Source organism: Pongo abelii, chromosome 4 (assembly GCF_028885655.2).
Source record: "Pongo abelii isolate AG06213 chromosome 4, NHGRI_mPonAbe1-v2.0_pri, whole genome shotgun sequence".
Lineage (NCBI taxonomy): Eukaryota > Metazoa > Chordata > Mammalia > Primates > Hominidae > Pongo > Pongo abelii.
The window spans coordinates 157,977,941-157,988,670 of record NC_071989.2 but is presented as its reverse complement, the minus strand read 5'-3'; the positions used below and the strand labels follow the sequence as shown (position 1 = coordinate 157,988,670).

The following is a 10,730-nucleotide window of genomic DNA, read 5'->3' as shown; positions in this document are numbered from 1 at the left end:
GGCCAAGTGTCTGTAATCTGGTTAGGAGAATAGTCAGCAGTAGTCAAAGGAAATAAGACACCTAGAACCAAAAGGCGAACCCAAGAAAACAAGTCAATGCCAGAAAAGAAGGCAGAAATAGGGCTGGGAGCAGTGGCTCAGGCCTGTGATCCCAGCACTTTGGGAAGCCGAGGCAGGTGGATCGCCTGAGGTCAGGAGTTCGAGACTAGCCTGGCCGACGTGGTGAAACTGTCTCTACTAAAAATACAAAAAATTAGGCGTGGTGGCAGGTGCCTGTAGTCCCAGCTGAGGCTGAGGCAGGAGAATTGCTTGAACCTGGGAGGTGGAGGTTGCACTGAGCTGAGATCGCGCCGTTGCACTCCAGCCTGGGCAACAAGAGCAAAACTCCATCTCAAAAAAAAAAAAAAAAAAAAAAAAGGCAGAAATAGGAATCCAGATCTAAGACATACATAACAATCAGAAAGAGGCAAGTCAAGGAGGAATAAAACAGACAAGACTTCAACACGGAGGCAGGGTGGGGAAAGCCCACACTGCATCCACTTGACTATGCTGCTATGAGATCTCAAGGTACCTCTCCAGAGCATCAACGAGGCAGGTCAGCAGTCATGAAGTGACCATAATGTTCCATATACCATATGAATAGGCAGACAAAAACTCTAAACACCTGAGCTGCAGTTATTTCAATTCAGGTTTTATTAAAGTTGTTTCTGAATATTTTTTCTCAGTGACCCTTGTTCTGATGAATATTACATTTCATCCTTAGTTTTGCTCATTTGATTTTGCTTTAGTGTTTTAAGAACTTTTATTTATCAAATCCTTTGCCATGAATGAGAGCACCAAATAACATATCAATACCCAACTGCCTGATTCCTTTACAGCAGTAAAAGTCAGTAAAACATTTGTACAATCCAAGTACTAAAACACCAAGATCCCCTCTTCAAGTGAGAGTGAGCCAAAGCTTCCTTAGTATCACCTCAAGCCAATGTCTTTTCAGTATACCATTAAGATGAAAATAACTAAGAGCACTGACACAATTTTCTTGCTCTTTCCATCTAAAAATGTGGGTTTCTTGTGGTGTGGCTAATTTTAAAAACCAGAAAATGGAAGGAAAATAAGTCAGTGAATGATTAGCTTACAAGTTTTTTCTACTCATCATTAACCAGTCTTCCCTTTTCCCTAGACTTTAGACAGCCATAAAAAGGCAGGAAAAACAATGTGCATAATAAAAAAATAAAAATAAATAGCTGAGCACCTACTGTAGTAGGCATTTAACACATTTCACTTAATCCTCACAATGCTGTGAAAGAACTATTATAATCATTTTACGAATAAAGAAACAGGCTCAGAAGGGTGAAATCACTGGTGCCTAAAGTCATGCAGGTGACTGAGCTGGGATTTAAGTTCAAGCCTATGCTCTAATATGCTGCTTTGGCTCCCCAAAGCCCTTCAACTTGAGATTCTTACTACTATAGCTTCATCTTCTAATTCTAAATTTACACTTTTAAGTCTGCAAAACTACTGAATAACAAAAGAACCTAAAATTATTCTCAATTTACTTGCCAAAATGGGAGATGTAATAGAGCATTAGAAAATTCTTCTAGACTGGGCAATATAGTGAGACCCCGCCTGTAAAAAACAAACCACCAACCAAAAAAAAAAGAAAAAAAAAAACAACTAGCCAGGCATGGTGGTGCACTTGCCTGTAGTCCTGGCTACTTGGTAGGCTGAGGTGGGAGGATCACTTGAGCTCGTTAGGTAGAGACATCTCTTTAGGTAATCATAACATTCCATACCTAAAATTATTGTTAATTGTAATTAATGTTAATTCTAACTGGTGATGATAGCTAGCAATAAAAAAACATACAGAGAGTAATTACAATCAGCTCATTTTCTTATTGTCACCATCTGTCAATCTCATAGAATGGAAGGCAAAAAAAGACAACTTCCTATTGTGAACCTTGATTGTTCATTAAATTTACAATATACACTTAGCGGAATGCCAAAAGATGTTCTGGTTTTACAAGCTTAACCACCAGTCTTTTGATTGCATTTTAAAAGTGCATATTTACTTGTTTTTTAAGGGTCTAAATCTGATGAAGATGGTAGGACCCACAAGGAGATGGCTTTATTGATAAGTTTGTGTGCTGTCTTAGAATTATCCTAATGTATAAGAGGATAACTTTCCACCACTCCACTGAATGTCAGAGAGTTCCAGTGGAAAATGGATTTATTTTATAACTTCAACCTAAACCTATATAATCTAGACATCCAACAACATCTGATTGTCTGCTGGAGACTTAATTGCATGCCCATTAATCTTAAATGATTAACATTAATATCTAGTTGTTCTTCATTCATATTCTCACTGGAATTTAGTCAATAGTTTAGAGATTATTTTCCTTGTGTCCGGTCCTAAAAAGACTAGATTTTCATACTTCAGAAGCAGAAAGGGTGAGATTTGATCATTAAGGCCTCTTCCAACATTAAAATATCCATAACTGACTGCCTTCCTAAAATCTGACTGATGTATCATTCATTAAGTCATTTATTGGACAAATCTTTTACAGAATACCAGCTATAAGACTGAAAAAAACCACACAGGCCCATTAATTCTAGAGGCTAATATATAAAAGGTGAGCTCAATGTTTACACAAATGTGACTTAACAGATACAAAGAATAGGAAATAAAGCTTGTCAATATAACAGAGGTAGTGATTTGTGAGTACCAACTTAAAAAAAAAAAAAAAAAACTTTGCGGGTGCAGTGGTGAACACCTGTAGTCCTAGCTACTTGGCAGGCTGAGGCAGGATTGCTTGGGCCCAGGAGTTGGAGGTCAGCCTGGGCAACACAGGAAAAAAAAAATTGCTAAGAGGAGAGAATACTTATGTTAAGTGTTCTTATCAGAAAAAATACCATAAATAGAGCCGGAGGAAACTTAAAAAAAAATTCAGCATAACTATTAATAAATGAAATGAGAAATCATGGGAACCTAACACTTTTGTCCTGATCACCACCTCCCATCATTTAATAAAGGATTATAAGGTAAAATTGGCAAAGGGGCAGAGGAGTAAAGGCTGGTGGAATAAGTTGTAGGTAAATTACCCAAATAGAGCCATCTGGGTCATTAGCTGTTAGTGCTGCCTCAGTTTGCCTGAAATGATTATATGACAGGGAGGCTGAAAATAATTTGAAGAGCAAAGACAGCACAAGGCTTTTTGGCCATTCTTGCTTGAAAGGGTCCTGGGTATCTCAAATTTCGATGCTCCCTGCCTTCCAAGTCTCATCTAGACCTCTAACCCCTGCAAATGGGGATGAGAAAGGGGTGGTATGGGACAATGATGTGAGCATAAAGCCTATCTAGTTGGGATTACAAGAACAAAAGATGGCTAAAAGGAAAAAACAAAACAAAAGGTAAAGTCCTGAAAATCTATGTGTATAAAAATCAATCAAATGATCTAAATTTATACAACCATGAAGCTTTATCCTCTAAGTACCCAAATGTTGAACCAATCTCTACCATCTCCTTTTTCCACAAAATACAAGATACTACACAATTCCTGCTATAGGGACCACTAGGAAGAAACATGTAGTTGAAAACCCATAGTTAAAAGGATTTTGGATTCAAATTTATCACAGTACCAATTTTCCTAAACATGTTTTGATAAAGGCCATTGGAACACCTGTCACACTGTTCAAATGCCCAATGGTAAGACTTCTGATGAGACCAAACAGGTCACATTAAATCAATAGAATATCTTAGAAATAAAGCCAATATGACTAAATCCAAAACATATCACATGAAGTACCTCATGTACAATACAAACCTAGTTTAATAAATAAAAGAAACATAGGTGACTGTGCTCTGGGAGAACATCCAGTTCCTGATGGCCTCTTCACAGTCTTCTCTGAGACTCCACTGCCACTTCCACTCGGGCAAGCCTAATGGTGCGGCCATGAAGTTTGTAGCCATCTTGTCTTACTAATGCCACAGTGCCAGGCTGCACCCCAACACCAGCTGGCACATGACAGATGAGTTCATGCTCATGGGGGTCATATTTGTCACCAATGGGTGTCAGCTTCTCCAGACCATGCTTGGCAAATACACTTTTCAGCTTTGCTTCTAAAAGCAACAACCCTCGGAAGACCTTCTCCAGAGTGAGCTTTTGGTCCTCAGGCTCTGATTCTTCAGAAATGCACTCTGTAGTCTTCTCCAAAATGTCAGCCACCTCCACCAAGTCCTTACAGAAACTCTGGATTCCTGCAGAGAAGCCAGATATTTTTATTGTTTGTGAGGAAATCACTCTGCCCTTGGGCATAGAGTTTGGTTAAGGCCTAGATAGACGGCTAGTGTGCTGAGTAGTCCAGCAAGTAGAAAGGTTGCCACACAGGACTCAGAGATCATCACTGATTACCACCCCAACCCAACTGACAAGTCAGTGTCTCTCTCAGAAGGCATATATGACTAGGAACCTGACTAGGAAATGGAAAAGACAGAACCCAAGAACTAGGTAAGACTATACACAACAGGCTTAAACCTGTTCTTTAAAAACAACTATTTTTATGTACATGAATTTTTGTTGCTATTTGCTTGTAGTATTATGTACATTTTGAAAATTCCTGCCTGTCCCAGTTGTGCTAGGGCATACATTCTCAACAGGGACAAGACATTAATATTTCATAAGGGCAGTAACAATAAAAAAAGAAAGTCAACAACACTATGCTAAGGGGTGTCATGAATGGTTTATTCTTGAGGACTGGCTAAATAGGAACACGAAAGTAAGACACAGCCATAGATGAGGTTAAGGTGGCTATGAAGTTGCCAGAGATGGACCCACAAAACTTGTCTGATTTTTTAAAAGAGTCATATGAACTGTTGCAAGACAAAAGTAAATTCAGTTGCTGAGAAATCCCATTACACTCAATTCTAAAACTTGATTTTTCTTACGGAAATGAGGACAAGAAAGTCATCATTAGAGAGGTCTATGACAATACCAAAGCTCCAGTGGGGGCTGGTGAGAGGCAAGGACTTTGTTAATCTGACTTTAATCCAGGGACAGGCTTAAGGCCTTGTGTCAAAACAGGCTAGGTCTTTGACTTTGAAGTCTTTGAAGTCAAAGACTTTTTTTTCTTTTTTTTTTTTGAGACTGAGTCTCATTCTGTTGACCAGGCTGGAGTGTAGGGGCATGATCCTGGCTTACTGCAACCTCTGCCTCCTGGGTTCAAGTGATTCTCGTGCCTCAGCCTCCAGAGTGGCTGGGATTACAGGCGCCCGCCACCATGCCTAGCTAGTTTGTATTTTCAGTAGAGACAAGGTGTCATGTTGGCCAGACTGGTCTTGAATCCTGATCTCATGTGATCTGACAGCCTTAGACTCTCAAAGTGCTGGGATTACAGGCATAAGCCACTGCGCCCAGCCAAAGACATTTTTATTGTAAATAAATCTCTCACCAAATATCTTGGCGTCTTCCACACATCTCTGGGTTCGCCTCCTTATGTTTTCACAATCAGCTACAGCTCTCTGGTATCTCACCTGAATATCAAAAGCAAAATCAAAAGGATGAGAAAACAAATACTTATTGGTGGAAGAGAATGTTTTTGCTTACTTTACAAATTTCACCCTTTTGATACGTTTTTATAAAACAAACTAGGAGTTACAGAAATCTTAGATCAGCTACTCCAAATTCCCAGTCAACGCAGAAACCCACTCTTTAGCAGCACTGCTAGGTAGTCATTTAGCCTGACAGTTCAAACTCCTAACAGTTTCAAGTTCATTATCTTCAGAAAAAGCTTTCTTTTTCATATTCAGCCAACACTGCCAACCTCCAACTTCTTTCATTGACTTGAACTTAAGGATAACTGAGAATAAGTTTTAAAAGTATGCCATCTAGGCAGGGTGCGGTGGCTCACGCCTGTAATCCTAGCACTTTGGGAGGCTGAGATGGGCGAATCACCTGAGGTCAGGAGTTTGAGACCAGCCTGGCCAACATGGTAAAACCCTGTCTCTACTAAAAATACAAAAATCAACCTGGCATGGTGTCAGGCACCTGTAATCCCAGCTATTCGGGAGGCAGAAGAAGCACTTGAACCCGGGAGGCAGACGTTGCAGTGAGCTGAGATCATGCCATTGTAATCCAGCCTGGACAACAAGAGTGAAACTACGTCTCATTAAAAAAAAAAAAAAAAGTATGTCATCTATTTGGAGGCAGTTATTTTACCCTCTTTAGTCCTTTTCTCTCTCATTCTTAAGACAATTCTTGGTTCTTTCAATTGCTGTCATAAGGTATGCTTTCCAGCCTCCTCACCATTCTATCTAGGTGGTTTTGCTTTGGAATTCCTCTAGTTCATCTATCTCCCTCTAAGTATGTCTATCAACCCAGGACTGGGTCCGGTATGCCAGACATGGTCTCATCAGCAAAGAACAATGGTCACTGACCTCACTCATTCAACAAATATTTATTGTCTACTATATTCCAGGCACTGTACCCCTTCTTTAATCTGCCGAAACATCAGATATCTAAGTGCTGTGACATAATAGGAAACCGAAAAGAGATGACTATCTTTAGCCAGTGGTGTTTTTGAACTACTACCGTTTTTTTCTGCCCAGTATACCTAGCAAGGAGTGGAGGAGGGATGAGGGGTAGCAGATAAAGAGCCAATTAAAGAAAACTTCATTTTAAAAATTGACATAAAAAACTTTATGTGGATATTTAAACGAGAGAGATGAAGAAGAAATATAAAATCGACTCACTGTTAAATCCTGGACTTCTTTCTCCAGTTTGACAGCTTTTACCCTTAAGGCTCGTTCAGCAAGAGGGGGCCCAAGCTCATCAGGAGGGTCCTCAGAACGGCAGTCCTCACCAGCAGTTCTCTGGGTGGCAGTGCTGAATGGAAGCGGCCATCCCCTAAAACAGGAAGGAGGTGGCGCATAATGAAGAAATGCCTTCATAAGCCAAAATTACAACCAAGTTTAGAGACCAGAGATCTTCCCAGATGGAATCTCTGGAGAAAGCGTTTTCAGTTATAGTAACAAATGAACACTTATGAAGTCCTTACCATGTACCAGACACTGTTTTACTTGAGTCATCTTTTCCTCTCACAACAATATGTGAGATAAGTCCTATCATTATCCCTATTTTACAGATGAGAAAACTGATGCTGAGAGGCTTAAGGCATAATGGCCTGCTCAAGATCACATACTTGGTATTCCGCTGGGTCAGGACACTAAGAACCAGGCGGCAGAAATAGCCAGAACTAGGTATACAAAAGTCAGCAGAAGGAAACCAAATGCTAGTACCCAGAACCAGAGGAGCATTATCAGAAGCGGGCATTCAAAAAGTCATATAGTTCTGGTTCAACCTTCTAACTTACAGATGAGGGAAATTAAGTCCAGTAAAGGGACCTTAAGGCTTAGAATTCTAAGCCTTCCTCACCACAAGCTATAAGGCTTTTAGGAGACCTGTGCTGAGAAAGAAATTCCCACCTATGTATAAGATCAATTCAATGAAATACTTATACAATACTATATGTTACTGCTGATGAACTATAGACACAGGTGAAAATAGATCTTTGCATTCAACTAGTTATGTAATCTAGAATTTTGTACAGCTAAACTGTTTTGACATTTAGTTCAGTTTACACAGAAATAAATTTAGACTAGGGGCTAGTTTACAGCAAATCTTGGGCTGTGGCAGTCCTGACCCCCCAGTTCAAGGAAGTTTCCATTGCAACTCCTGGATCTTTGTAATTTGACTTTAAGTAAAATTATCCTGAAAATCAATCTGTGAATACACGAGTTCTTTAAAACAATTTATATGGACTGGCATATACCGTAGTGGTCCTCACGGAGACAGCTGAGCAAAGGCTTAAAGAGGGTAAAGGAATCAGCTTTAAAAAAGGGAAGAGCATCTTGGGCAGAGCAAATAGCTAGTTTAAAGGTGTAAGTAAGCAAGAGGACTTTTATCTCTCCTACTTTCCAAGCTGATCTTAAATTCAATTATTATAATCTGGTGTGTGATTTTATAGACAGTTCCACATTTTGGGGTCAGAAAATATGGTCACCGTAGATCTGGGGCTAATCACACACGGTGAAACATCTTCTCCCTAAAAAAACCACATTTATCCACCTGAAAAAGCAGGTCAAAATATTCTCAGGGGCCGGGCGCGGTGGCTCACGCCTGTAATCCCAGCATTTTGGGAGGCCGAGGCGGGCGGATCACGAGGTCAGGAGATAGAGACCACGGTGAAACCGCGTCTCTACTAAAAATACAAAAAATTAGCTGGGCGTAGTGGCGGGCGCCTGTAGTCCCAGCTACTCGGGAGGCTGAGGCAGGAGAATGGCATGAACCCGGGAGGCGGAGCTTGTGAGCCGAGATTGCGCCACTGCACTCCAGCCTGGGCGACAGGGCGAGACTCCGTCTCAAAAAAAAAAAAAAAAAAAAAAAATTCTCAGGGCCAGTTCAAAGGGAAAATGGCCAAAGCTTAGACCAAGAAATAGGGGTGAGGAGTTGTGGCCAATCTCAATTCCTATTGCTTCAGAACTGGAGTAGGGAGACAGCTTATCAGAAGGAACCATTTTTCTTCTGGTCATTTCCTTACATCACCAACAAGCTGCCAAAAAGACTTGAGAAAGGTAAGCAAAACCAAGTCCCGAAACCCTGAATGCAACCTCTCACTTAGGTGCTAGGGTAGGATGTTGGGTCAGGTGTGTTAAGATAAAAAGGGTGACATATGTAGATAAGCACATTTACCAGATTCTCCCGTAGCTTACTTTACAATTCAGAGGTCCAACCCTACCTCGTACTCAACTATTTTTATTCTCTATCCCAGGAAGAAACAGTGTAGGGGCAACAGTCTCTGAGAAAATTAACTAACATCGCTCATTAAATAAAAGCGCCGATTCTAACGCCCTGACTGGTTTCCAGCCCGGGTTCCACCACTTCCCAAATATTTAAGTTTGGAAGTTACTCAACTTTTCTAAACCTCAGTTTCCTTAACTGCTAAATGGGGAATAATAAAAAGAACCACCCATAATTCTGCAGTCGGCCTCGTAAGCGACCAATAAAAGCTGCCGATGGAACTTGTCTTCCGAAGGCTGATGCAATGGCCGTTTGGAGAAACAAGTTCAGCGGCCTCCTTTTACTGACAGGTACAACAGTGCCCGGATAACGGAGAAAGGACTGGCCTAAGGTCACACGGAGTGAGGGGAGAGAACCCAAATTTACCCACATGTACCACAGGCTGGGAGAAGAGGCCGGGAGAGAGGTACATCCCTTCCTTGGGGGCTTAAGAGACTTCTCACCTTCCAGGCCATGCATGACCTCGGATTTCCCTACCTTCCTCGGCCTAAGAAAGAGGCACGGCTGGGGGCCTCAGTTTCCTCGTCTGTAAAATGGGGCCGTGAGTGCATGGTCGTAAAGGCCGAGAAGCTTGGTCCCCTTGCCTACGCTCAGATAGCTCTCGCCTTCCAGCCCACAACCACCCCGGCTGGCTCGCTAGCCCCGCAGAGTCCTCACGCTCCCGACCCCCCGCCTGCAATGCTTACTTGCTCTCCCACGCGGCACTCCAGGCCAGTAGGCGCTGCACCCGCAGCCGGCAGGCCCACAGCGACCTTACGGCCATGTTCCCGATTTGGGATGAGAGAGGCAGCGCACGCGCACTTGCTGCGAGTGAAGAGACGCTCCCGCTTAAAAACTAGCCTTTGCGGGCGTTTCCCTTTCAGGACTTCCGGACAGGAACGCTATGCTTCCGGTTGCCCGGTGGGCCGCGCAGTTCCCCATCCGGTCGTCCGGAGCGAACGCAACACTTCCGGCTCTCAGTGTGTTCCGCGGGTAGGCGAGGTCCTAGTAGTAACTACGGAGTCTCCGTGCTGGGCGCAGGGTCGGCAGCAAACAAAGCAGATCATAGCTGTGCCCGCATGGAGCTTACTTGATGTTATGAGCGATAAACAGATACAAGCGGGATGTAAAGTCAGAATATGAGCGGTGTTTAAAGGTGAGGGGCAGGTGTTGCGGAAGCCTAGAATAGAAATCTAGCCGTGTGGGAAGTTTTCCCAGAGGAAGGGGGTATTTGAGCTGAGCTGAGGAAAGGGTTCAGGCAGAGGGAAACATCTGCAGAAGCCTAATAAAGAGAGAAGAGTATTGCATGTAAGGGACTGAAATATACAGAGGCGGGAGGGCAACAGGACTAGTGGTTAGGCAGGGCTAGATCACGTGAGCGGTTTAAAACATTGCAGCCTGAACCATTGCCCATCACTCCTCCCAGTCTTTTTCTCTAATGTCCTTCTTATCGACTTGTTTTTTAAATGGTGTGTATTTTCTCATTTTCTCTCACTAAAATCTAAGCTCTTTTAAGGCAGAGACATTGTCTATTCATTCCCATTGAGCAGTGCCCTAATGTAGGTGTTCAAAATTATTTTTTTGAGATGGAGTTTCACTCTGTCACCCAGGCTGGAGTGCAGTGGCACCATCTCGGCTCACTGCAACCTCTGCCTCCCAGGTTCAAGTGATTCTCCTGCCTCAGCCTCCTCAGTAGCTGGGATTACAGGCGCCCACTACGCCCGGCTAATTTTTGTGTTTTTAGCAGAGACGGGGTTTCACCATGTTGGTTAGGCTGGGCTTGAACTCCTGACCTCAGGTGATCTGCCTTCCTCAGCCTTCCAAAGTGCTGGGATTACAGGCATAAGCCACCGCCCCCAGCTTCAAAAAACTTTTTTGCTGAATGCAATTTAGTCT

At 42.5% G+C, this 10,730-nt stretch overlaps 1 protein-coding gene across 1 annotated transcript; it reads right to left on the bottom strand.

Moving 5' to 3' along the window:
- Positions 1 to 670: 670 nt before the first annotated feature.
- GRPEL2 (GrpE like 2, mitochondrial) lies at positions 671 to 9,634 on the bottom strand. Its single transcript, NM_001133568.1, is given in 4 exon segments — positions 671 to 4,258; positions 5,449 to 5,530; positions 6,749 to 6,902; positions 9,542 to 9,634. Coding segments are annotated over 4 exon segments (678 nt in total). The 5' UTR covers positions 9,619 to 9,634; the 3' UTR covers positions 671 to 3,893.
- Positions 9,635 to 10,730: the final 1,096 nt, after the last annotated feature.